General features: G+C 46.6%; 9 protein-coding genes across 9 annotated transcripts; 6 read left to right on the forward strand and 3 right to left on the reverse strand.

Moving 5' to 3' along the window:
- Positions 1–1,078: 1,078 nt before the first annotated feature.
- N7487_000896 (Rieske [2Fe-2S] domain protein) lies at positions 1,079–2,467 on the forward strand (the record flags this gene model as incomplete). The annotated part of the gene is made up of 1 exon (XM_056868644.1): positions 1,079–2,467. One exon carries the CDS (start codon positions 1,079–1,081, stop codon positions 2,465–2,467), a length of 1,389 nt encoding a protein of 462 aa, XP_056733428.1.
- Positions 2,468–2,736: 269 nt separating this feature from the next.
- Positions 2,737–3,396, reverse strand: N7487_000897 (uncharacterized protein; the record flags this gene model as incomplete). Its single annotated transcript, XM_056868645.1, has 3 exons — positions 2,737–2,846; positions 2,915–3,022; positions 3,108–3,396. 3 exons carry the CDS (start codon positions 3,394–3,396, stop codon positions 2,737–2,739), a joined length of 507 nt encoding a protein of 168 aa, XP_056733429.1.
- Positions 3,397–5,119: 1,723 nt separating this feature from the next.
- N7487_000898 (uncharacterized protein) lies at positions 5,120–6,689 on the forward strand (the record flags this gene model as incomplete). Its single annotated transcript, XM_056868646.1, has 2 exons — positions 5,120–5,488; positions 5,541–6,689. 2 exons carry the CDS (start codon positions 5,120–5,122, stop codon positions 6,687–6,689), a joined length of 1,518 nt encoding a protein of 505 aa, XP_056733430.1.
- An 805-nt stretch (positions 6,690–7,494) lies between these two features.
- Positions 7,495–8,859, forward strand: N7487_000899 (fatty acid desaturase; the record flags this gene model as incomplete). The annotated part of the gene is made up of 3 exons (XM_056868647.1): positions 7,495–7,585; positions 7,635–8,497; positions 8,551–8,859. The coding sequence occupies 3 exons, from the start codon at positions 7,495–7,497 to the stop codon at positions 8,857–8,859; spliced, it is 1,263 nt and encodes a 420-aa protein (XP_056733431.1).
- Positions 8,860–10,628: 1,769 nt separating this feature from the next.
- Positions 10,629–12,412, forward strand: N7487_000900 (uncharacterized protein; the record flags this gene model as incomplete). The annotated part of the gene is made up of 3 exons (XM_056868648.1): positions 10,629–11,335; positions 11,402–11,915; positions 11,975–12,412. The coding sequence occupies 3 exons, from the start codon at positions 10,629–10,631 to the stop codon at positions 12,410–12,412; spliced, it is 1,659 nt and encodes a 552-aa protein (XP_056733432.1).
- A 5,772-nt stretch (positions 12,413–18,184) lies between these two features.
- N7487_000901 (uncharacterized protein) lies at positions 18,185–20,005 on the reverse strand (the record flags this gene model as incomplete). Its single annotated transcript, XM_056868649.1, has 1 exon — positions 18,185–20,005. The coding sequence occupies one exon, from the start codon at positions 20,003–20,005 to the stop codon at positions 18,185–18,187; it is 1,821 nt and encodes a 606-aa protein (XP_056733433.1).
- Positions 20,006–22,157: 2,152 nt separating this feature from the next.
- Positions 22,158–22,844, forward strand: N7487_000902 (putative isochorismatase family hydrolase; the record flags this gene model as incomplete). The annotated part of the gene is made up of 1 exon (XM_056868650.1): positions 22,158–22,844. The coding sequence occupies one exon, from the start codon at positions 22,158–22,160 to the stop codon at positions 22,842–22,844; it is 687 nt and encodes a 228-aa protein (XP_056733434.1).
- Positions 22,845–23,865: 1,021 nt separating this feature from the next.
- Positions 23,866–25,127, forward strand: N7487_000903 (uncharacterized protein; the record flags this gene model as incomplete). Its single annotated transcript, XM_056868651.1, has 3 exons — positions 23,866–24,254; positions 24,317–24,572; positions 24,630–25,127. 3 exons carry the CDS (start codon positions 23,866–23,868, stop codon positions 25,125–25,127), a joined length of 1,143 nt encoding a protein of 380 aa, XP_056733435.1.
- A 957-nt stretch (positions 25,128–26,084) lies between these two features.
- Positions 26,085–27,437, reverse strand: N7487_000904 (succinate--CoA ligase (GDP-forming) subunit alpha; the record flags this gene model as incomplete). Its single annotated transcript, XM_056868652.1, has 7 exons — positions 26,085–26,585; positions 26,655–26,737; positions 26,794–26,819; positions 26,881–26,943; positions 27,003–27,129; positions 27,183–27,211; positions 27,277–27,437. 7 exons carry the CDS (start codon positions 27,435–27,437, stop codon positions 26,085–26,087), a joined length of 990 nt encoding a protein of 329 aa, XP_056733436.1.
- Positions 27,438–27,490: the final 53 nt, after the last annotated feature.

The following is a 27,490-nucleotide window of genomic DNA, read 5'->3' on the forward strand; positions in this document are numbered from 1 at the left end:
TCAAGACTCAATTACTCGCCGACATGCGCCCGACCTTGGGAGTCTACGTGCATATCCAACAGCGCTTTCACCGCTATCTATTCGTTGGTAGATTAGTCTTACCTGCATAGGCATTAGTATTCCAAGTAACCCGTCCCTAGCTATATGTTTGATTTATATTAATATAATTTGAAAACTATTAGACTGGAAAGGAAAGGAAACCAGCAAAATTGAGGGCAGTCTCAACAAATGATGTCACAAAGGACATAAATATACTCCAACTTTTACGATAGTTATACAAATTTAACTGATGATTTGGGTTTCAACACCTGTGCAGAGTTTTCATAATGCCCTTATGTACGGACATGGTATTTCTCTCCATATTTTTACATCTGTATTATTGATGGTGTTTGACTATTTTCCATCCTATTATTCTTCAATGTTTGATCTATATCTTCCAATTGAATTTATCCACCTGGATCCATTAGCTAGTATTCTGAAGGTTGACGGTAGCAGCCTTTCAAATTGTTTACTCCGTACGGAGTACACATACCTTATATGTACCAGTAGTTGCCGTTATCGTATCCATGACATATTAATTACATATTTTACACTATAATTTACAAAAGAATAATTCCTAGGACTGAGATTATTGCGTGTCATTGTTGGACCATGTATTTTTCAACTTTCTTTCAAAATTCGAACTATGAAAATACGAGTAAAAATAGGAAGGATTGAACAGGTCACTTTCCCCTTTCAAGGATGGACAGAGTGGCCCCGGCCGGAAGCCTGCGTTAGGCGAAAATTTGGCCGTCAATAGTATACCAAGAGGCGGCCTAGAGATTCGTTGTCACATGTTATTGAATGTGCAACAATCATAGAGATAACGATTAAGGTCGGGCTAAAGATTGAAACCATAAACCTCCTATATAAGTGGCCCCCTATAGTTATAAGCCCCTATATAAAGAAAGGACCACATCAAAAAGTGGGACCATAATACCCATCACGTGATCGTTAAAATCAATCGAGGCGAAAAGCCTCAAACAAACCCCATCCAATTACGCCAAACATCCCTCAAGCGACGCTTGCCCAAATCAAGATGTGGATCAACTGCGGGAAACTCTCAGACTTCACGCAGGCGCGATACGTAGTCCGTCTGACCACAAACAAGAAAGTGGTTTTATTCCGGCTCCCGACGATCGACAAATCAAGCTTGAAATCCAACGACACCAATGATGGCTGGTCGTATTATGCCATGGAGGCAGAATGCCCACATGCCGGTGGCCCGATGGCCGATTCCTCGGTTGATATTGAGGACTCGGCGTATGTCGTGTCGTGCCCGTGGCATGCATACGATTTCAATGTAGAGACTGGTGAATCCAGCGTCGGTATCAAGGCCTGCACGTTCCCTGTGGATGTGCGTGGTGAGTTTGTTGCGCTGGATTTCCCCGTTGAGGATGGGGTTAGCGTGGGACTTGCTAGTGTCGATCCTGTTAGTGAGAAAGTCAAGCTCAAGCACCCGCGACCTGCGGAGAAGACTGCTGCGATCACTACCGCTATGGCTTCTGTTTCTATTTCTGAATCTGCTTCGGAGAGTAGAGAGGATCCCGGCTTAGCGAAATATCTCGGTGACGACGCGACATTATGTGACTGGGCCGCGCACGTTCTCAACACCGCCAATCCAGAGCACAAGATCGAGCTGACTACACATCTTTTCTCTATCTTCACTGCGAGAGAGGCTTCCGATTCACCCATGCCGCTTGGCAGAGGCACCGTCGCTCCACCCGACCAGCCGCCACGCGAGAAAATGGAAACCGTTGACCCGGGCCACATGCCGAAGGCAGGACGAGGCGGGACCTTGAAGAGCCGTATTGCCATGCTCCATGCACTGGCCAATATCGAACTGTGGGCTATCGATCTAGCCATCGATATCTGCATCCGCTTCGCGACATTCCAAACTGAAGGGACGTCCCAGGAACTCCCACGGGCATTCTTCTACGACTGGCTGAAGGTCGCGAACGACGAGGCTAAGCACTTCTCCCTCCTCCGCACCAGACTCGAGGAGATGGGATCTAGCTTTGGTTCTCTACCGGTACACCACAGTCTGTGGCTATCGGCAACTGAAACTGCATACGACCTCCGAGCGAGAATTAGTATTATCGCGCTGGTACACGAGGCACGAGGCTTGGATGTCAACCCCATGGCGATTGAGAAGTTCCGCAAAGCTGGCGATGGTGAGAGCGTTGCAACGCTGGAGATTATTCACAACGATGAAATTACACATGTTACCACTGGTCATCGGTGGTTGACGTGGATCTGTGCCCAGGAGGGGACGGATCCTGTTCAGGTTTTCCGGTCGAATGTGCAGAGGCATTTCAAGGGTCCAATTCGGGGGCCATTTAATGAAGAAGCGCGCTTGCAGGCTGGAATGGACAAGCGCTATTATGAGAACTCGTGTGTTCCTAGTGCGGGAATTGCAGCTTCATGACCGAACACGACGATGAAAGAAAAGGGAAACGCTTTACGTTGAAACATGATGTTACGCGGTTGATCGGCGATTTGATCATTTCTCCTGCTAGTGTGTTTTTTATTGATATCCCAATCTTGAACTAGCAGAATGTACATAGAAAGCAAACATTTCATATTCATTATTTCGCTGAAATCGCTATTAACAGTAAACATTAGGAGGTCCCGACTCCCGACCGTCGATCATTAAGTGCCATTAAAAGAGCCAAACCCAAGCGACCGTGGGAATATCTAGACATATTCAACCTTCAGCTGGACCTTGGAGCAGCTGGAGGGGATGGTGGGGGTGTAGTATCGGTTCAGGTAGAATAGCTGGGGCGCATTGTGATACCAATCACAGACTGTTTTGGAGATGTTAATGCCATGGTCTTTAAAAGGATAAAGAACAAAGACGCGGGGGGTTTCTTACCCAGCCAGCCACCGAAGCCGCTGCTTTCCGACCATTGGAAGTTGTCGCCCTTGATGGAGTACCCTGAACTGCCGCCGCTGCCGGCGTTGATAACCATTGGTTCCCAGGCTAAAGCGAAAGAAAATATCAGGTTAGCCCAGACTGCAATGTGACACAGAAGTTTTTTTTCCCCAAAGTATGTGGCGATACTTACAACCATAGTTGGTGTTGCCGGTGGCAATCAGTCCCCAAGGGAATTCAGACTTCAAATCAGCGAGTGCATTCGTTCCATTCAGATAGAAAGGACTGGCTATGCTGGCATCCTTGGTGAGAACGGCGTCGTTGAGACCTGCGCCCGTGTGGTAGGCGTAGACGTATAGGTCATTGTGATCCGCATTGGTGGCGCCGGTAGACTTGAGGTGGAAGTTTTTGGACTGCCTGGTAGTGAGAGGAGCTGCGATGGCAGAAGTAGCCAGCAGGAAAAGGGATGCGAGGAACTTCATTTTGGTGTCGAAGTGATGTTTTGAAGTGATGTGAGAGGAAGGTTTGTTTGGAGCGAAGTTAAAAGGAAGTTAAAAGGAGGTTAAAAAGGTAAAAGGTAGGAGGCTGGAGATTGGAGGCTGGGTTTTGTTTTCAGTTGAAAAGTAAAAAAAAAGGAACAAGAGGGAAGGCAATATTTATGTGCATGGACTATGGACTGTCTACGGACTGTCTACGGACTCTCCGATGTGGAGATACACCATCATAGCATGTCTTTTACAGATGATTTTCTGATTACTTGCTCTTTTGGAAATTAATAGAGAACTCCATTTCTGTATAGGCCCTCCAGTCGGAGGTTCACATTCTAAAATACCAGACAAAGAAACACTCTCTAGCAGATGATCACCCCCCCTCGACAACGGATATTGCATTGATCGCTGAAGGTCATGATGTCAACCGAACAACTAAAAATGGGTCTGTACCAGTGATATGTTGGGGTGGCGAAAATCTTACTCCATCAAGCCAAAGTGGGACTGGGGTTGCGAGGAACTACGAAGAACTAGAGAATTGGTGGAGGGGAACTGAGACATTTTTATTTGGGTTCGGGCATCTATGAGAATAATTAGCATGTTTATCATATTCTATTCTAATGTCTGTTGTAACATTACTTCTTGATAGCCGAGACATATTCGGTCTTTCTCAAAATCGATTTTCTGAAAACTGTTAGTGAGAAATCCTCTAAGCAAACGAACAGGCTATTTCCATCATATCATATGACTATGACAGTAAAAGATGATGGGCTGAGACAAAGAAGATGATTTACTGTAAGCTGCCGATGGCTTTTCTGATTGGAGTTTTAGACGTTTTCCGAGTCCGCATGTGGCTTCAGTAGGACGCGTCTACGATGTAAGGCCCGCCGCATAACAATCTCAAGTGTTGTATGCCAAGATTGCTTTTGTAAATCCCAATCTCACAGCATCGGACTTCAAGTAATACCGCCGACTATTTAAAGGTTAATAACATCGCCGACTATTTAAAAGCTAACAAACTAGTTCCACTCTACCAAGGCTATGGTGTCATAGCTTATTTACTTGAAGCCTTGGGCAACGTGCTGAATAGGTAGCCTCACTATAAACAAACCTCGTTACATGAACATACTGACTTTTATATTGCTCTACCGGCCACAGGATCTTTTTTAAAACTCCAATTGAAGTTATACCTTGTTACGATGTATATTGTCTCTACGACCGACGGGTGGGGTTATTATGATATGTTGGGGTTTGATATTTAACCCCTATATCTAGGCCGATTCCACGCGAGATCGCGATGTGCAATGGCAACCAAGGTCGGTTCTATAGCCAAGAAACCGGCCATGTTGACATTGGTATAACGTCATTGATCTGTTGCAAGGTGGATATATGGGCGTTGATTTTCCTTGCACGGTGCGACCGTGCAGGAGGTTTCAGATCAATTCGATCGGATACATCACAATTACCTCTACATTGTAGTCCTAGGACTCTGAAAGACTCACAAAACACATTATATTGTTAAAGCGTTCCGCAAAGACAAACAAAAGCGCGGGTATCCCGACAAAACAAAGGCCCCAAGACTTCCCCAATGTTTCGCCCGCGCACATCTGCTTGGCGCAGCAGAGGCTGGGATAACCCCCCGACATCGGCTACAGGCCATATCCCATACGGTTGCCATGTTTCTCTTTAATCCCGCAGTACTATGCGATGTCCAACAATGTTTTCAAAGCTTGTGGCGTTGCTCCTGATGACATGCGAGTCACTGGCTGATATCCCTCCGCTGTATCGGTCGCGACCATATGACCTTGGAGCTTTCGATCGATGGCCTCACCAGCTGTACCACTCATCCAACGCGATTGGCCCTATCCTGAATGTTCACGAGGAAAGTGTACAGTGTTATAACAAGAGCATCTACACCGTTGTGCCCTATTGGGGAAAGCAGGTGAACATTCCAGGAGTGATGCTCCTCGATACAAAAGGGTATCTCGTCTGGCACTCGACCGGGTATGTCACAGCAGACATACAATCCTTCCGAGGAGAGGACTATATTGTCTCCCTTTCTGAAGACTCAAGCTATTATGCATTGGTCAGTTGTTGATTGGCAGCACCGTATTAGGAATGGCTCTAATGTCCTTTAGATAAACTCCCGCTACGAGGAAGTTTACCAGATCCGTTCAGGAAACGGATGGCAGCTCGATGCGCACGAGCTAACCCTAAGCCCCTCAGGGACCGCACTGCTGGTGATTAACGGTGTCTTCGCGGTGAACGAAACGACGTTCGAGGCACCACCTGGAGTCGATTTCATTCTGGATGCAGGGTTCCAGGAGATCGAAATCCAGACAGGAGAGGTATTATTCGAATGGCGAGCTTCAGACCATTATACCTTTGAGGAGTACTATCATTTCCAGCCGGGCGATGGTAAAAGCGAAAAAACCGCGCCGGATCTATTCCATGTCAACAGCATCGAGAAGGATGATCTTGGCAATTACCTCATCTCCTGTCGAATGATGAGCTCCATTGTCTATGTCGACGGTCGAACCGGTGCTGTGATCTGGAAGTTAGGAGGGAAAGGAAATATGTTTAGAGACCTATCCGGTGGCGCTGCGACCGATTTCAATGGTCAGCACCATGCCCGGTTCCACGAAAATGGCCGGATTGTTTCAATATTCGACAACGGGAACTGCCCTGGTCGTCCAGTAACAGGTCCAACCCGGGGTCTGACGGTGGGTTTGGACACAGAGAAGATGACTGTGCAGTTGCAGCATGAATACATCAGTCCGAACAGTGTTCTCACGGACAACAGTGGATCGATGCAAATCTTGGATAGCGGCAATGTAGTTCTAGGCTTTGGCCCGAACGCGAACTGGGCTGAATACGCCTCGAACGGTTCTCTTCTCTGCAATGTTCATATGGGACCGGAGACGTTCTTTAACAGTGGGGAAATTCGCAGCTACCGGATCTCGAAGAGTTCCTGGGTTGGTCACCCTCAGACCATGCCAGATATTGCTGTGGATGATGGACGAGTGTATGTGAGTTGGAATGGAGCCACAGAAGTGTCCATGTGGTCTTTGAATGGGACCGATGTTGAGGTTGTCGGGGGAGAATCAGTCTTCTTGGGGAGGTTTCCTAAAGACGGCTTTGAGACGGAGATACCTGTTCCTATCAGCCCGACGGGTCGGTATTTCTTTGTCAGTGCTCTGAATAGAGCCGGTCAGGTTCTCGGATCAACTTCTACAGTGCAGTGGCCTTCTAAGCCCAGACAAGGTATTGTACACCAGGGTCTTTGAAGTCCTCTAGCATAGAAAATGTTACCCTTCCCATCTAGGGATGTAACTGTCATGGCCACTCTTGGATATTAAGGCCAGATGTCGCTTTTGTATTTTGTTAATTCTTTGGACGTTTTCTCTATTTTTAGACCATCGAAATGCTGTGCCTAGGTGCGCTAACTGTTTATTTTTCTTCGTTACCTGCCAGGGGCCACCCTCAGGCAATGTAAATTATCATGAATCCTATTCGCTAAACTCTACTCAGTAAAATTACTTTCCTATAAATCAAAGCTGTATATTTTTACTCCATACATGCATACGGACTACCGATTGTATATTAGATTTTTCTCCGTAGAATGTTAAGTTGCTGGGATATTCAGGGGGGAAAATGTTTCCCGCCCAAGAAAATCCCCTGAATCAGATCGGAATGATATTTGGAGTACCACAAATCATGATTCATTGATAACGAGACCTTCAACTACTGCCGGATGCTAACGGATAGCTTGATCTCTAATCGAAAATACTCGATCGAATGTTAGAAACGTTCAAAATGTTGTTTTGACAGTTCACATAACTTCCAGGACCCACAGTTGAATCCCGAAATCTCTTCGCGCCCCTGACGCGTTGTCTGATTAGGAGATTATCCAGTGTATTCGCTAGGCATCGATCATTCTATGTTCTTTATAAACTCGGAAATTCCAGAAATTGTTTAAGTTTGTTACAAGACTTGATTGGATACGGGTCAGTACCTACATATGTACCTGTTGGATTACATTTGGCATTTGACATTGACAAGACTAGCACTGCTTTGCCGTACTAAGGCATCATGGATCCCTCTACATATACAGATCCAGAGCTCACTTACCAAGATCGGCTGGTGATTGATGCTATCGTTGGGCCCCAACCCAGTTCAAATGGTAACGCTCCTGCATGGTCGATCAAATAAATAAACTAACAAAATTCCAGACAAAACAAGTGCACAGTCATTGGACAAGCTGAGCACGGAAGAAACCATCCAAAAGCTTCACAATCTCAATGATCCTTCTCATGTAGAATTTGATCCCACCATCTCCCAATTCTGGGATACCCCGCTGCTGCGGGCCAAGCTACCCGCCCCTATCCAGAAGTACGTGCTCACGCCATATATCAACTGGGCAAAGGGCATTGTGCGATACCAGACCGATGTGGTCATGGTAACGCACCTTATTCTCTACTTCACCACTATTGTGCCAAGTGCTGCATTCCTATATTACCGATTCTCTTACCTTCACGGTGCCTTGCACTGGCTCATGCAAGGCTTCTATTGTGGCGCTTTTACCCTGATGAAGCACCAACACATCCACATGAATGGAGTCTTGAACTCAAAATTACATCTATTCGATACGCTTTTCCCGTACCTGCTGGACCCTATGCACGGACACACGTGGAACTCTTACTATTACCACCACATCAAGCACCACCATGTTGAGGGTAATGGTGGAGATGACCTGAGCACAACAATGTACTACGACCGTGACAGCGTCCCAGACTTCCTAACCTATGTAGGCCGGTTCATCCTTTTCATCTGGCTGGAACTCCCACTGTACTTCTGGAGAAAGGGCCAGTTCAAGTATGCAGCCAAATGCGCCTTCTGGGAGGTGGGTAACTACGTTGCCATTTACATGCTCTACAACTACGTCAATGCACGCGCTACCACGTTCGTGTTCATTCTTCCTCTCACCGTCATGCGCCTGGGCTTGATGGTCGGTAACTGGGGCCAGCATGCTTTCGTGGATCCCGCCGACCCTGATTCGGATTACCTGTCCAGTATCACGCTGATTGATGTTCCGGTGAGTTGCAATCTGCCTGTTTAACATGTGGAATCAAGACTGACAAATACCAGAGTAACCGATTCTCTTTTAATGACGGCTACCACACTTCTCACCACTTGAACCCGCGTCGCCACTGGAGAGATCACCCCGTCGCTTTCCTCAAGCAAAAGGACACCTATGCTAAGGAAGATGCTTTGGTCTTCCGAAACGTCGATTACATTTTCATTACTGTGAATCTACTACGGAAGAACTACGAGTTCCTGGCTAAATGTATGATCCCCATCGGTGATCAAGTCAACTGGACCATGGAGGAACGAATGGAGGTGCTACGTCGTCGGACGCGAAAGTTCCCCAAACCGTCTTCGAAAAAGAGTGAATAAAAGGCGTTGGCTTTTGAAATTTTGTGCCCGATAGACAAATTTGTTCTACGTTCTTGATTTATTGTATTCATAAAACAGTTTATCTAAAAATTTCGCACCGAAATGTATGTATATTCTGCTAAGACCTGAGATTAGCGGCACTTTCTCGTTTCGTTCGGAGGACTGAGCTTTGCTATATTACTCCGCGTAAAGTGAGTGCTCTTCGAGGGTTGAGCAGTCCTCTCGTGATACCATATTACCACAGTGCGATTTAAATCCTATGAACAATGGTCCTTGTCTATGATCAATCTCTACAAATCCCTTTGGCCAAACGAGGGTAAATGGCTTTTTCCATTCGTCTTCAAAGGCACGCGACACTGGCGACGAGTGGATCTCGTGAGATATTGCGGAGACCAGAACTGCAATAGATAAAAAATTCTTTAATTTGTTTTAGCAGATCTATATTTCTTGGCATAGCCTAATTAGGAAAATCATACAAAGAAAAGGGTTTGATGGGGCCCCACGAGTAACCAATATGGGTTTAGGGTTGGGTTCGGGCTGGATAAGTCACTGTCTATGTAACCCGTACCTACATATCGTAAAATTAGACGTAGGTCGGTTAGTCTGGCGAATAAGAGATGAACAGGCCATACACCAATCCTGGGGGCTAAAGCCACGGCTGAGATCCTTTCAGATCGTGGTCAATTGGTGATGTCTCGTTCGTCAGACAAACAAGCGAGGAATATAGGCAAGCTTTATTCTTCTATACATATATATTCTTCTATCTCTGCTCATAGCCCCAACATCTAATGCATCCCTCATTTCAAAACACTTGATCTCAAACCAACCCCATTGAGCCCGACGGGTAATACCTAGTTGAGCTCAACCTCGACCCCAAATGCAACGATAAGGGATGGCACCTTGGGGCCAAACATGGAAATGATGAAGCAAACCAATCAGTGCAACCCTATGCAACGTGAGGACCCCTAATTGCCACTTCCTATCGAAAATAAATCACTGTCTTCTCCACTGACCCGAACTGGTAAGAAACAGGAACATCTCTCCTGGTTATATTTTTCACCTCACGATGTTTTTAGCCCCCGATTTTGTTTTCCGTATTCGAGGTATTTTGGGCAGATCCATTGGGGGAAATCGCTAATTAGTGCCGACGGTTGAAATCCTCTTGAAAATGCACCCCCTGCCGTGGGCATTACAAGGTTCGCTTAACATAGCATTGGGCAGATCGGTAATATCGACGACGCCAGGCTGGAATTCTTTTCATTGGATTTGTCTCTCAAAAGGACTTTAAGGTGGTTTGGTATGTTATGGACAATGATATCCATGAATGAGTACCTCAAAGTCCGGCTAAATTTCTAGTTCCAATTAGGTTGACTGGTATAGCGACGAAATATTATTACCTGAATCTTTCAATTCAACATCTTATGGCAGGAATTGTTGACTATGGAGCATATAGAGTGGAGGGCTTGATATAATGAGAGAGCGCTCCACACCCACATCCACATGTCTACTCAAAAGCAGAATATGATTGGCTCACTTTCTTGCCCGTTCCTGCACGATGTGCTTTTATAGAAAGTGCTAATTCCCCTGCAGATGCCCAGACTGCCAAGAGAACGAGGATATTGTCGATCGTCCGCCATATCCACTTTCCCTATTGTTGATAGCGGCAATTAACAACATATATGAACCATGGAATACCGCGGAATATACAGAAGATTCATCCTTCGCATCAGATCTCGTCGGAAATTCAGTCTTGTAGACTGTCCAGTGACATGTTTTCCGCGCCTATTTTACTTTCCATAGGCACATGGGCGACGGTTGTCCTCCAAGCAACCGCCGTCCCCTACGGCCCATCCTCCAACAAAAGCATCCGAGACAGCAGCGACGACCCCTGCGGCCCAGTCGGGGAGTTCACAAAAAAACCCACCATTGAGAAATGGACCAAAGCCGAGACCGACGACTGGCTTAATGATTGGTGGACCGAGAACGCCGACAAACGGACAAGCAATGCACACGGATTCGCCGGTGCTTTCGGCCAATACGCACTGGGCCAGCCTGGCTGGTCGTGCCAGAATAACGGCAACGACGCCAACTGCGATATCCCGGTCTGTAATAACCCCAAGATTAACGCCCTAGGCAAGAGCACCGAGGAGACATACTATGTTCTGCAGGCTCTCAATAACCTACACGGCTTCTTCCTGGGTCTGGAGCAATCGTTCAATATCGCTGCCGTCGTCGCCGCCCTGGATAACGATGAGATCGTGAATAACTTTTGGCACGACGAGAATGCGTGGAATCCAACAGTCTTAAAGGAGATCCTGAATGCAATTGCTACTGTGCTTGGTGTTGCCGTTGCCGGTTTGGGTGCGCCTGCTCTCTCGTCGATGATGGAGGGTACTCTTGTGCCAGCCATCGCGGGAGCAGCTTCGGGCATGGTTAGCGGTGGAGTTGGTGCAGCTGCTCTAGCTGTTTCTTCGACGTGAGTCCTGCCCACCAGCCGAGAGAGATCTCCGATTTGTATTATTACTAACCTCCCCCTGTGCAGAGACACGTCCGATATCACACAGGCCAATCTCGGTCATATTATGGCGCAGGCAGTGACTGATATCGCAGGCTCATTTATCACTACCAACAACGAGCTGATGTTCGGTAATGGCTACGGAAACTCTGGCGGCGATATCCGCAATTACCTCCAGGGTGGAGCGTGGGTAGACTACCCGGGATTGCAGAAGAATGGAGCCCGCGATTCCATGATTGCTATCATGCAGTCGATGATGATCAACTCTCTGTGGCGTATGCAGCGTGTGTTTATTCTCGGCGGTGGCGCCTGCGGTGATGGCCAGGATATCGGTCGAGGTATTGCCGACTCCGGTGACAATGTTATCTGCGATGAGAACAACCGCGCCTGGTACCTGTACTACTGGCAGAGACAGAAAGTCGCATCGACGAAACATGATGGATGGGTTGCTCGGCCCTGGGGATCCGATCGCATGGGCACATCTCCTCTGTACGAGAAGGACGGTGGTGCTGGGCCATTCTGGAAGAATCTCAATCCATTGGTATGTGGTCCCAACAAGTATATAGTATACATTGCATACTAACCCTTTCTCCTCTTTAGGATGCCATCAAGTCCTCTCTCAAGTCCTTCCAAGCTGCTGGCAACAACTACGACGTGTCGACCTTTGCCAGTCGTATGGGCGACATCTTCGCTTCCGGTGCTAATGCTTACTCAGAAGGTGTGAGTATGGAAGGTCTCTGGACTATCCCTGTGTGCGATGTCAGTAAAACTATCAACAACCCCGACTACATTTACTCCAAGAAGGGGGATATCCTCCACCCGTACGGGTTCGACGAACGTCCCTACTGGTGTGGTCCGATCTGTGAAATGGATAAGGACAAGACGACGGAGTTCTACAAGGCGGCCAACTTCAAGGATGACTTTGAGAAACCGTTCCTGGCGGGATGTGATGCTTGGATCATGGAGGGGGATGGGGCTAATGGTGTTTACTGGGATTGGACTACCAACAAGGAGTACACGCGTGGTCAGTCTGATTGAGTGGAGGAAGTACTTTTTACAGTTCACTGTTGGTGAGATGTAGATGTCGTTCGGCCTAGATTTTGGAGGCCACTCGGTCATTATATCTTCTCGTGAAGCTACATGGACTTGATTGATCATCTGCTCGCTCGACTTGCTTATCCTTTGTTCCGAACCGCAATAAAGAAATTTTGTCAATGCTGACTCTGGCGCCAAGTATATCTCAGCTTGAAAATTTGTTACCCAACTCCTGGAGAGAGTTATTGGAACATATACTTGGCGCATTTTATGGAATGAGCCAAGTTTATCAAATCTCAAATTCAGTAGTTTAGGACTGGCTTCTAGCAACAATCTTATTTCTCAAGTAAGCTTGCACTTGGACGACTCACACAGTAGACCCCTTCCAACAAAGTGAAACGAGTATACCTAGCAATATTTACTTGGCATAACCCATGTGCGGCTCACAGGTGCGAGGATATGGATTGACTAAGACCTCCCTTTTCGATAAAGTCGGGGCGATGCATCATTTCTCCACGAGGATGCTACACCCAATAAGAAGATTTGTGTATTTCTCCTCCATTATTCTTGAGCATAGCAGTTTTTACTGACCCTGGCCTACTTAATGTCCGGGCAAATTTGCACATATATATAGACCTGGCCAGGAACCACGGGTGAACCTCACGAACCTCAAGGAGGTTCACCCACCCGGAGGTTAAGGTTCCATGACCTAGAACCTCCGGGCGGTTCTATCTTGGACCGAACCTCATGGAGGTTACCCGCGGGTGAACCTGAGGTTCAACAAGCATGACAAATAGGTAAAAAACGTGACTTAGGGTCAACTACATAAATTATGTAGAAATAGGCTGTATTCTCTCGTAATTATAAAACAACACTTCATTAATGTATGCCCTTGCAGGAGGATTTAGTGCATATTATGGGTTCACTGGCTCAGCGTCGAATTAGGGTTTCAACTTTCAATCATCAATGGTTTATATTATATCTATAGTTCAGTGTCGGGTTATAGTTCTCAAGAGTCAAGATTCAAGTAATCAAGCTATATACCCATCTAGTAGTCTCGACTTCTTCCTTATTCTACCGGATGCACGATGCTGCGTATCAGGGAAGTCAGGTAAGGGTGATGCCCTATTCTTATCTAGATCCGCAAATTCATCGGCATCAGATTCTTCCTCATCGTCAGAATTAACCGCAGGCCGCTTTCCAGCGGCGACTACTGAGAGTAGCGGTGCGTCCGGGGTTGCATCAAGACATATCTCGACATCCTCCTCATCATCACTAATAGCCTCGAAAGCATGTGTCTGGACATCAAGTGCTTCGGTCGAAGCGGCTATCTCATGGTCTAAAAGATACTCTTGGAGAATCAGCCGCTGCTCCTCCTTGATATCGAATCTTGTTGTACACATGTATAACATAATATCGCGAACAGTCTCTGGGTTTAACGACCCCCGGCGGTAGTGGCATACATCGCGGGCAGAGTTAAAAAGACGCTCAACTCCGGCACCAGTCGCTGGAATTGACATGATATCACGGGCAATGCTTGCAAGAATAGGGAATTCCCTCTGATGATCTTTCCAGAAGATCCGAATAGATCCTTTAATAGTTTCTAATTAGGTAAGGTTAGTTATATGATTTATAAAGTAGGCTTACTTACTTACCACTCTGGAGATATTTGGTGAGCTCGTCGTACTGCGGAGCAGTTAATCGTTGTGAAGAATCGCCGTCAAGAGCCTTCTCAAGCTCCGATTCAGTTGTGAATAACTGGCTATCAGATTGCATCATCTCTGATGGTATACGTTGGCTGTATCTCTCAAAAAAAGACTGAAGACTCTCGCGGTATTCTTTTCTATAGTCCTTTCCTGTCTTAGGATCTGGGTCCCAATCACTTGTTGAAAAGAACTCCATCTTGCTCGACGGCGCTAAGATCGTCCCAATTGCATAGAGATTGCCTTCGATACCATCTGTCTCGCCGTAGTATTTCTTCAGTTTCTCTTTCGCAGCATCGAGGGAGGAAAGCATTAGCTGTTTCCAGGGAACCTTCTTTCGACGAAGCTGACCCATTGATCTTTCAAGATGATCGAAGAGCTTATTGTAAATCCTAAAGACAAGGTGGATACTCGAGTCTTTAGTACGACAAACTAGCGTAGTGAGCGTGAAAAAGGGCTGAAGAATGCAAAGTAAATAGTCAATCTGTCGCCACCCCTCTGCACTTAATGTAAAATGGTGTTGATCATAGTCGGAACAGAACTTGTTGAATGCGATATGAAGCCTCTTCGCCCGTCGGAGCATTAGAAATGTCGAATTCCACCGTGTACGAACATCTTGGATTAGAAGAAGCCGGAGCGTATTACTAGGCTGGGTATTTAGGAAGGCTTCCTTACGTTGAGGGCTTCCGTTGATATAAACCGCAAGACCTCGGACCTATTAGAAATCAGAATAGTTAGTGTTATTGAATCATAATTCATGATTTCTAAATAGAAGCATACCTTGTTCAGAGTATCGGCGATCTCATGTTTCTGCTGGCGCGCACGAAGTAAACGTACACGATCATCAGACCATTCTATCTCGGCGTTATCATTCTTTGGCGAAGCCTTGATTTTACCAAGTAAATCAACTAGACTTAATTGAATAACATGCGCAAGGCAAGGCACTTGGACAATCGTAGAATCCGTCTCCATATGTAGCTTCTTGATTGAATCATTCACTGCTGCGATAAGTGTCTTATTGTTAGACGCATTATCAGTTGTCACCGCCAGCACTCGGTCAGCGATTTGGTGCTTTTGTAGGATCTGGATAACTACGTCCCCGAGGTTCACGCCAGTATGAGATCCAGAAATTGGCTCAAACCCAAGTAGGACCTCACGATACTCCCATTCCTGGTCTAGAAAGTATCCTGTGATAGCCATAAATGCGTGCTTGAATGGTGAAGTCCAGCAGTCAAGCGCAATCGACATTTTTGCACCAGATGGCAGCTGTTGTAGTGTCTCTTGTTGATACTCTGTAACGAAACCCCGGAGGCGGTCGCGAATCACCTTTCTTGATGGAACGCTCGGTAGTGTAGGTGCTAGCCGTGCGTAGGAAATGAGATCATGGAATTCTTGGTGCTCGACGAAGAGAAAGGGTAAATGTGATACAGTGATTAGGTTTAGAATCTTCTGTTCCCATGTTTGTTGGGTAAAGAGAGGCGCTGGTCTTCTCTCGGCCTAAAATATAGTGAATTTATTATTAGTATTGATATTGAGTATAGGCTATTTCGAACATACCGCGTCGCTAAGTAGTTGCTGGATATTACCCTTCTTCGTAATTCGCTGTCGACACCTTGGCCCATCAAGATGCTTCTGCATCGATGAGTTTCCAGTATGATTTGTAGCTGGATGCGTAAGAACTGTACGGCACCGATTGCACATAACGCCAGGCTTTCCATCTTTAGTATGTGCAACTTGTTGAAACCCAGTCCAGCAGTCTGCGCGACGGCTGACCTCCCAGTTTAGCCGCTTCTTCTTACCAAAATCAGTTTGAAGCCACCACTTAACGAATTCCGCGGACATGTCGGTAGTAAAGACGATATACTCGTTAATACTATCTGGCTTGATTCGCGTAAGGGTGTCTAGGGCCCGAGGTCCTGCACGAGATCGGACTTGGTTGTCTAGAAGGTCTGGAAGGTCCAGAACTGAATCAAACTGGCTTTCGCGTTGGTATAGCGTATCGTCAGGGGTAAGGTACTGTAGCGCGTCTAGCGGTAACCCTTCGAAGCTAGATGATGCGTAGCCGTAGCCGTCGGTAATCTGAGACATGATAACTTTAGTAAACCAGTACAACTTAGGGAAGATAATAAGGAACTCACTAGTTATTCTGTAGAAGTTACGGGGTCTTCTTGGGGCATCTGTTTATCCCTGTTCCATAATGCTTAAATTGATATATCAACTTTTATAAAGCCCTATCTATATCTGATTCGCTAGTATAGTGGATCACTATAGAAACGAACCTCAATAAACCTCAACGAACCTCAATAAACCTCAACGAACCTCAATAAACCTCAATAAACCTCAACGAACCTCAACGAACCTCAATGAACCTCAACGAACCTCAACGAGAACCTCAATGTAGGAAAAATAGAATGTCTAAGTCTAACAATTGGGACATTTAATCCGGATTCACGGTATATCTAGACCAATTAACATGAATTCTAAAAGACAAAGTAATAGAAGAAGATATAATGGTTTGAATGATATTAAAATGAGGGGAATTAAACTGCATCTTTATAGTTTTCTTAAAGAACTGTAGTTCTACTAATAAAGATACACATACTTTACAGTGTCTGCGATATATATATCTACAACTTTACATGCTATTTTATCGATGACCTCTATTGACCACCCACCACGTCGATATCATCGGATATTACCTATAATTTATAGGTGACCACGCCTCCTATTTACTTTTCAATGACTATATCTTTATAATTCATTATATTGATAGAGTATTCAGTGGAAAGTCTATAGTTTAACGGAACAGCTGTAAAAAACAGAGATGAATCATCAATTTTATCCAGCCAAAAGAGGAAAGGCGTCAAGAAATTATGTATATGCAGGTTCATGCGGGTCGATGGAGGTTGAACCTCAAAGAACCTCTGGAGGTTAATGGGCGGTTGGAGGTTAGTAAGGTTGGAACCTCACCTCAAGAGGTGAGGTTCGAGGTTCCGGGGTAGGGACCCATGCGGAGGTTCAAAGCCAGGTCTACATATATATGCTAAGTATGTCAAGTGGCAGAGGCTGAGAGATGCCTGTTCTATACAGTTGCTAGCTATGGTGTGAGAGCAGTTCCTATAGATACACGGGATAAAGGATTCTAGCGCACAGGCACGTGGGCTGTGAAATCAGAATGGGTCCAACCAGCAGTCAAAAAAATGCAGCTTCTACTTATCCAACACTTTGAACAGGGGGGAACATACAATTTTCAAAACAATTAGATACATCGCAAAGATCAGCAGCACATAGACCAATAAGAATACTGGGCGTGAAAATGGGAAGTATACTAGTAACATTGAAACATTGAAACAAAGAAATGCCACAATTTCTCCTACCAAATCAGGAACACTGCAGAGCTGTTCTGTCTCCGGGGCTCGGGCTGCTCTTTCCCTTTACTCCTTTATCCAAAGTCTTGACTTAGCCCCGGGGGCCATGAATGTGTCAGGACTTCAGGACTTTTCTTTAAATTATGAAAACACCGTAATTTTGTGGCCCTGTAATATATTCATCTCAATACGATACATGTAATGTAACCTTGGGAAGTGAGAGGTGCAAATATCTAGGGCGCCCTTGGCTTCTACTTCAGTGCTCTAATTGCATCTACTTTAGTTCGTTAGGTCGGTTTTTGTACACTAAGTTGACTTGGGAAGAACAACCATTCCCCTAAAAAGAGGACCTTGACTAATTTTAGGGTGACTGAACCCACCAGTTGACTTTAGCATCCAAAATAATACCGACGAAGCGAAAGCGAGTGCGAGAGGAAGAGGTCTTGCTAGGTTACCACATCGATTAAAAAAATTACCATAGTCTATGGTACATCAAGAACATATTATACAAATGCCTTTCCATAATCCAATCCTTCCAGTCATGTATCAAACTTTTAAATTATACCGAGCGCCAGATGTGATTTTTCTCGTTTCCTTCCCAAAAAGGAATTCAAACTCATCCTGGTTTTTACCTGAACGATACCCTCTGATGAATGGCTCCCTCAATCCTTCAGTCTAGTGAGTTTGGGGGATCACTTTTTACCTTAACAAGGGGCGCTGGGAAGCTGACCTTGGAAGGCCATGTTATGACCATCCGTCCAGTTCTGTGAATTTTCCAACCCCCCACGTGGAAGTAATGATGGCACCTGGGTATTGCCATTGTTTGAAAGGTCCATCGCTTGCTCTGTAGAAATGCCATTCGGCAATGCCCCATGAAGGCGCATATGCGGGACTTTTAATACCACAACATTGCTGTCCACTTGAGAATTCTCTTCGTTGTCCATCCATCTTTTTAGAGTCGCATAGCTTCTTGTGTGGCCAAATCTGTCGCCAAATTCGATGCTGTAATTTCTTGCCAATGTCACTTGGTTCCAATTTTTGTTTGAATTGGCCTTCATCCAGGCAACAGCAATCATTCTCTCTTCGTGGGTAGAGGATCGATCGGGCTTCCGTACTCTTTTCGGTCGGTAATATGGAAGGATGAATCTCTGCCGCTTCGATGCGCGGGGAGGTGGGTTCTCACTTTCAAAGGGCGTTTTGCGTCTGTGGCGCGGGTGCATATCCAGCTCGGGACCATTTTTCGGGGACATATGATCTGTCGGGATGGTTTCACTCTCCGTTGGTAAATTGATAGTCGATAAATCTCTCGAAGGTGCAGAGTTCACCGAGATAGCTTTTTCAGTGTCGCCTGGCAGAGGAATATGAGATGTTGAGATGACATTCTCACCCTCCCCTAGCAGAGACGTCGAGGATGAAGTTCCCAAGGGCAAAGGGTTCAACGGAACAACTCTGTCACCAGCTGGTGTCGCATTGCCTCCATTACCAGAGTTACTGTTGCTTTGCTGACTGCAGACATTCTTGTAACTGTCATCTCGTGTCCCATTTTCCCCTGAGACCTTGTCTTCTGGGACCTTGTCTTCTGGGACCTTGTCTTCCGGGACCTTGTCTTCTGGGACCTTGTCTTCCGGGACCTTGTCTTCTGGGACCTTGTCTTCCGGGACCTTGTCTTCCGGGACCTTGTCTTCTGGGACCTTGTCTTCTGGGACCTTGTCTTCCGGGACCTTGTCTTCCGGGACCTTGTCTTCTGGGACCTTGTCTTCTGGGACCTTGTCTTCCGGGACCCTATCTTTGTTTTCGTCATCCATTTCGTCATCCTCACTCGAGTCTCCAGAGGAACTGTCCGAACCCTCCTCATTGTCGTCGTCGGAATCCGATTCTGCTCCGCTTGATCCAATTATGATAGGATCTAGGAGAGATTGGAGCTCGTTATGGCGTATCTTCACTGCTCGTTTAAGCTTTGCTAGACTCTTCGTATCTGTTTCAGTTAGATTCATACTTGCATCAAGGTTATTGATAAGTGGCAGATACTGACATCTTAAGAAGTCTTTTAGCTCGTCGGAGATATCAGTCAATACCTCCAGAGTGATCTCTGCTTCCCTTTCCACATCTGCGCGGCTCGGTCCCGAGTTGGAAATTTGGGGGGCATGGCTTCGGCAAAACTCGACCCTATCGCGCAATTCATGATTGAATTTAAGGGCCCTCCCTTGAATGAAGCAATAATAACATCCATCAGGTTGTTTCTGGAAATCGCCGTGACGAACAATGTCCAACCAACAAATCGATATGGTATTTGCATCTTGATTCCAGGCTGAAGGGTCACAGCCCATATTCTTGCTCAGCGACCTTTCCAGGTCGTAACTCTTCAGCGGCTGTTCCGAAAAGTACTGTGTGAAGGTTTGAGCTGTCTTGAGGGCCTCTCTATAAGACCGAACGAGATCATGGCGATATGACCGGAGGGGTTCGAATCGTCCTAATAGCGCTCCTCTCTCTGACCCCCAGCTGATGAAATATTTAGGGCTCTCCATGTTGATCTTCTCAACCCTTTTCGAGGTCAGTTCAACGCGTCATACTCCATCGGTTCTTCCTCATACATTACAGTAACTCCTTCCCTGTGTTGCTGATAGGGGTTTCAATGGCTCTAGATATTAAGATATGACTTTGGCCCAAGGAAGTTTCAGTATTGAGATATTTGGAGCGAAGAAAATTATGCAAAGGAGAAGGAACAAAATATCAAATATATGTTAAATTTTTCTCCTACAGTGTACGGTATCCGACTGTTATTAAGTACGATCGCCCTCACACCCTGGTCACTCTAGTAGAATTTGCATTAGGGTAGGCTCCCTCGACATAAGCATTGACCTCGAAATCAACCTTACCAAGGGCACGAAGGGCACCAAGGTCCGCAGCCAGTGGGTCGACTTTTGTATCTTCCAGGGGTTCGATTCCTAGGTCGCGATTCCTAGGTCGCGAGGTTTGGGGGCGGGTTACGGAGTACATTTAGGGGGCCGGGGGCTAGAATCGAATCACGATTCACCACTAATGCCAATCTGTTACTAGCATATGTCGCTCGCTTGTTCTGTCATGTACTCAAGCCTACCATTTTCGATAGATTTCCTTCAGCACACTCTCTCGAGCCTGGACTCAGTTGCCCGACAGGGGTGTGTGGACGTGTCATGAGCCTCTCAGCGTTTGGCTAACCTCATTGGTGGTGTTATCATTTGCACTGCCCTTTAGTTGAAAATAGCCCCATTTGGCGCCAGTATTACGCCTTATCAACCGTCAACCTGACAGATACAGTTATGCTCATAGACAAACGTCTTATGTCGGGTGTCATTAATCATATTGCGAGCAATATTAGAGGATAGATACGGAGTAGAGATACTAGCCTCAGTTATTTTGAACGCTATATGTTCTAGGCCTCTTAGAGTCGGGATTGCGGGTCGTGTGGCTTTCTTAGCGGAGCTTTTTCTTTGTTGCCATGTACTCCGTAATCAGCTAGTAATACCTTGATTGCGTTGCATGGAGTACATCTGTACCTATCCTTTTCTTTGTGTTGTTGGTACCAAATAATACACTGGGGTGTTTATTAGCGGTACAGCCAATGTTTTACCTTCCGGTTATTCATATCAATTTTTTGGCTTTTCTTGATCAATGGGGGCCAAATCTTAGAAGTCATGCGGCAGGCAACCTAGTATAGAGTATGCTACTACTACGGGTGACTAGAAAGAGACTGAAGGGTGGGCTTTAGGGTGGGTTTTAATTTACTGCACAAAGAGGTGGATAGTGTGAAAGAATGGATAAATGGGGATACGATGGAAAAGGGTGGGTGTCTCCGACATTGTATGTTTGTCATACCTAGAAACACACATTATGGCCTAATGTCATAGCACCAAAAATATGCGCTATGTGTACTTAGCGTTGCGGTTGCCTAGAGACCTCGATGGCAAAGGTACCTGGGTGTAAAGCATTGACTGAGCGAGCCTAGTAAAATATATGAAACATAAATCACAGATGTGTGAGCATTTCCGAATTTCTGTTTATCGAGCTTTGTAGTAGGGTTAGAAGCCTTGTAAGGCTAGGATGAGATTATTTTGACTACACAGAACTTCTCAGGGAGGAAGTTACTAATTTGCTACGGTCAACTTGTCATTTGGCTTGACGGAGGGAGGTGGGATTCAGTATCAATGATGCTAACCCCCAGATCGATGTGCTATGCTAGGCATGACAGAAAAATTGTTGGAATGGCCAGGGGTACGACGTATCTCTTTCAAGCATAGCGTCGATATATAACTTCAGGTTACGAAAAATTTCCAAGGCAATCCTGACGATTGATTCGCCTTTCCTGAAACAATGCAGTGAGCAAGGACCAAAATAAGATGAAGCCAACTGGCGAAAATGATCTAGAATTAGGAAGCGAAAGGTCTCTTCTGAAGGCTAGTTCTTTGACTAGGTAAATACAGAAGTTTTAGCGCCGATATATCCCAAAACATGAAGTTATTAAGATTACAATGCTGTAAATGCCCTTGATGTCCACGGGTTTCCAGGTGGATTAGTGAGCGGGGTGACTCACGAAAATGCCACTGCCCTAGAGCCGTAAGAAACCCTTTTGAGAGCTACAATTTCACCAATATCCCGAAAAGATCCTACTGAGCAACAATTAGAATCCCAACCCGAAAAATGGCATTGGAATTTACTCTTCCGACAGCCTTGATCCTGATAGACAACCAATCAGGCTTCTCCGACCCAAAGACAATATCCCATTGGGGCACACGATCCAACCCGAATTATGAAACCAACCTTCAAGCACTTCTCTCCGCATTCCGAGTTGCAAGATCCTCATCTTCAACGCCGCTGGAGGTGATGCACGTTTTTCACTCTTCCACAACTCCCGAATCTCCGTTCCACCCCTCCAACCCTGGACAGGGTCTCCGTCCTTTAGACTTTGCCACCCCTGCCTCAGATGGGTCGGAACCTGTCTTTTGGAAAAGTGTCAATTCCTCTTTTATCGGTACTGGGCTTGAAGCGCATTTGCGTGAAAAGGGATTCCGTCAGCTTATCATTGCTGGGTTGACGACTGATCATTGTGTTTCAACTACTGTACGAATGGCCGCTAATCTCGGGGTTGTGGATCGGTATCTTGAAGATGGGCCTGTCCGGTTAAGATCGGATGGGACTCATGAGAATGATCCAAAAATCGATAAGGGGCGTATTGTGCTTGTTGAGGATGCCACGGCTACCTTTGGCAAGGCTGGAATTGATGCGGAAACTATTCAGAAGGTTTCTGTTGCTAGCCTCGATGGTGAATTTGCGGATGTATTTGCCACAAAGGAGGTTACTGAGGCTTTGAGCAAAATCCAAAGCTAGCGCAATATTGTCTGAGTATATAATGGACTTAATCTCGAGTTGTTGAATTCACATGAGACTATATCTCCTTCGTAAGTCCTGCACTTTCTCGATCATGAAATTGGAAACGCGTGCCATGACAACTCAAGTTACCCCAAACCAATGCTCTCATCTGCTTATAACCCGTGCGTTCAATAAGCTCGTTGAGATGCGTTTTCGTCTCTATAATGAACAGTATGGAGGAGCGGGTCGTAAACTAACCAGTGGGACAAGGCCGACTTTATATACACGGTTGATAGTCATATTCAAACAGATCATGGCTACAGCAGGTTCTGTCTGGTTGAAACTTGTAAGGTAACTAGTAGAGACTCTGGCTCTTCCACCCTCGAGTATCCAAATTTTCATATCCATAAAATCTCGTGGAGAACCTCACACACCTATTAGTCTATTGATCTGTAGTCGCTTGAGTCTGGGCGGTCTTGATATCGATAAAGTTTGGTACAAGGCTTGCCTGGTCGCCCGATATGCCTTTCATCTCAGGCTCGCTTACTTCTTACTGTGAAATCAAGCTTTCTTCCCTTCACACTTGCTTCTTACTGTAGATTTTAGCCTTTATTCACTCTCACTTTCACGTCATTTTCAGGCCGATACCCCCTAGGGAGTCGGAATATACAGGGTTCTATTTTACTGCAGTATATTCACTCTTATGTATAAATTATATCATTTGTTGAAGAGGCACACAGCTAGGCAAGAGCCACCCGCTACCCAATACAGCATCCGAAGACCTGGGAGCTCCATGCATGAAAAACAAGCTCTATAGGTTGGAATCAGTCCAATTTAGGCTTGGTTCCTGTTGACATACGGAGCAAATCCACTGGTATAGCCCAGCCATTACCTTATTTAGGTATAGTAGATATAGTCCTGGAAGTCGGAGCAAACCTAGAAATTGACCAAGGAACAACATAAAAGAACCCCCGTAGGCTGCACCTTCTCTTTTTTTCCCCTTCCTTCTTCACCATTCCAATCCCCAGGTGGCTTCACAATGTGCCCTCCACTTTGGGTTTGGCTCTTTGGACAAAAGGAGCACAGCCTCCGGAACCTCTACAGAGGGCTCCGTGGCATGCAGCCTGGTTATATATCAAACCAGTATGCCAATATTGACCTCCACCCGATGGACTTCTGGACTGGGAACACCGACCCTTCCCTCATCCAATTCTTCACACCCGACACCGACACCAACTTCAAAATCGCCAACACTGCACTCAACCCCGAAGACCCCGTGGACGACCCGTTCACGTGGGTTCGGGCGATGAAGCACACTCAAGACTTCATCCCCCAAGAGATGCACCATCAACTCCACCAGGCATTTTCGAAGTACCTCCGCAAATCCCCCGGGGGCAGAAACACCCCCATCTTCTGGGAACTGGTCCCGTAAGTCTAAATCCCCAATAGATAGAAAAAGAACCTTAAAGACTAACGTTGGATAAATGTAGCATGTATGGAGAGGACAGTAGTCTCTTCAACAGCAATGACCAGCACGGCTTTACCATTCAAATGGGAGCCACGAGCGCAGACGGAAAGTCCGCTCACCAACTCGTCGTCATGAAGAGCGACAACTGCTACCATGACACCCTCCCGTCAATTGGAGAGCTCATGGTACTTGTTCGATGGATGCTTAGTGGAATCAAAAACCACAAGCACCAAGTCGGTAGGTACCACCGACATGAACGTCCCCAACTTGACTTCCCGGTAAGCCCAGTTACTCTAGGCTACCTCCCAGGACATAATTGACTGACTGTTATATAGACAATGGTCATTTCCTTCCTCCCCGATGCTCGAGTTCGAGTTTTGCATGGGTATTTCGACAACGGCCGGCTCAAGGTAGCCTATACCCAAGCACTGAACTTCGATGCGGAGGACTACACCGACAAGATGGATGTCCTACTCCAATGGGCGTGGCCCCTCACTGAGGGGGACACCACCAAGCCCATCCCCCTTCCCACGATCGAGGACGACGAAGAAGACGAGTGGGATGAGTGGGAGAAGTGGGAGCTCCGATATAGGGAGGAGAGCGAAGACGAGTTTCTGGGGAAATCAGACGAGGAAGACAGCACTGAGGCAGACCAAGACCTCGGTGACTGTGGGTCGGAGTTCGAGGAGGATGAGAGCGATTGGGAAGACGAGGATCCCGGTTCCATCGAGGAGAGTGAGGAATGGAGGGACGGAGAGTTTGTGATGTCTGCAGACATCAAAAGAAAAATCTTACAGAAGCCGGAGGAGAAGATGGGGGGTCGGAAGTTGTGAGAGTTGACCTGAGGGTAAAGGAGAGGAGACCAGGACCCAGAGGCGCCCTGGGACCTGGCCTATCCTTGTCCATGGGCAAAGGCAACTGTTTTTATCATGTAGTGGCAACCCGCCACACAGTTCTGTATTTGTTCATCTATTCTGTTCATATAGCGTGCATGCATCATATACAAATGCACGCAGGGATGAGAGAGACAATCTGTCCGTCCATGTTCTTGTAGTCTGACTTGTAGACATTGTAGATGGTGAGAAGAAGTAAAACTAAAAATCGAGACCAGAGGAAATGAAAGTTAGGCGGAACAAAATGAGTGGTGGCAAAGGTAAATCATCGCTTAATCTTGTCTACATCAGGGACAGACCTCAGAGCGGGCCTCTTCTGTAATGCTATCAACCATGATAACCTGACGTACGGAGTAGAACTAGAGGTATTTCTAGAGGTCTGAAATATCTGGTCTGCCTCTCATAGCATCAGCTGTTCAAACTGGAACATTGGCCCACCACCTTGAACTAAATGGATTTGTATTAAATTTCACTTTCTTCGAGTACTATGACTGCTAGTTGCCCAGGTGGCTTCCGTTCTCTACTGCACTTCGTAAGGGTTTCTAGACGCATGTTTTACCATGGATGTCCGGTATAAGAATTGGAATGAAGACAAGTCGAGGTAAATAGTGAGTGAGGGATGAACCGCTCAAAGAGCCTGCTTCGTGGACTTGAAAAGGATGGTATCCATATATTGACATATTTCTACCATCTACTCTGCACAGGTAGCACACAGTAATAATTACACGAGCATGATTACTTCAAGGATCTCTAACACAAAGGAGAAAATGAATACAGGAGCAGCCGAAAAGGAACAGCCCATAAAACCCCATAGTATAAAATAGCACATATACCTCAGATCCCAGTCTTCAAAACCAGGACAACAAGACACGCGATGCATGAAAAGGGGCGACAATCTTAAACAAGGTCGCGCTTGACGAACTCAGCAAGAAGGGTCTTGCCGAGGGAAGCAGGGCTGCGCTCGACGATGACACCAGCATCGGTGAGAGCGGCGATCTTGGAATCGGCACCACCCTTACCACCGCTGACGATGGCACCGGCGTGACCCATACGGCGGCCGGGAGGAGCGGAGATACCAGCAATGAAGGAGACGGCGGGCTTGTTGTGGATGTTGTTGGCCTTGAAGAACTCGGCGGCATCCTCCTCGGCGGAACCACCAATCTCACCGATCATGATGATACCGTCGGTCTCAGGGTCCTCGAGGAAGACCTTGAGGCAGTCAATGAAGTTGGTGCCGGAGAAGGGGTCACCGCCGATACCGACGACGAGAGACTGACCGAGACCAGCGAGGGTGGTCTGGTTGACGGCCTCGTAGGTCAGGGTACCGGAACGAGAGACGATACCGACACGACCGCGCTTGTGGATGAAGCCGGGCATGATACCGATCTTGCATTGACCCTATTGAACAAGATGTGTGAGTATTTGGCGCGACTCGAATTATTGCAGAAAGTTGGAGTGGTAGCTTACGGGAGCGATGATACCAGGGCAGTTAGGACCGATCAGGCGGGTCTTGTTCTGGGTCTTAAGAATGTCGGTGATGCGGACCATGTCTATATGAAATCAATCAGTTCGCGCGCTTCGAAATTGGGGGTCGATCGATCCATACCGTGCTGGGGGATACCCTCAGTAATGCTGTTGGACCAGAAGCTGTCAGAAAAAGTTATTTGCAAGGGGAGTTCGATCGGACACGTACCAAACAACGAGGCCAATCTCAGCAGCGATGGCCTCCTCGATACCGGCAGCGGCAAGAGGGGGGCTAATTGCAGTTAGCATCATTTTTTTGGTATTTCGAGAGAATATGTTGATTGATCATACGGAACGAAGATGGCGGAAGCTGTGGCACCGGTCTCCTTCACAGCATCGCTAACGTTGGCGAAAACGGGACGGTCAAGGTGCATAGTGCCGGCCTTCTTGGGGTTGGTACCACCGACGACATTTGTGCCTGTTCTGTGTAAGCTATTGTTTGGATGCGATCGCGGTTGGACAAATATTTACCGTAGGCGATGGCCTGCTCAGCGTGGAAGCTATGTCGAGGTCAAAAGTCAGCATGATGCGCGTGCGATAATGAAAGCGCAAAGATTGCACTTACGTTCCCTGCTTTCCGGTGAAACCCTGGAAGAGAACGCGGGTGTCCTTGTTGATCTTAAGGTTGTTCAAGGTCTCGCTGTAGGCAGAGGTGGCCTGAGTCCGACGCTGGGTGGCACCGACATTGCGAAGGGCCGAGAGGGTGTTACGGCGGAAGGCCTGCATTGCTGCAAGATTGTATGTTTGAGGGGAGAGGTGAGGTATATGAGGTGAGGTGG

Source organism: Penicillium crustosum (genome assembly GCF_028827405.1).
Source record: "Penicillium crustosum strain IBT 35664 chromosome Unknown utg000001l_segment0_segment0, whole genome shotgun sequence".
Taxonomy (NCBI): Eukaryota; Fungi; Ascomycota; class Eurotiomycetes; order Eurotiales; family Aspergillaceae; genus Penicillium; species Penicillium crustosum.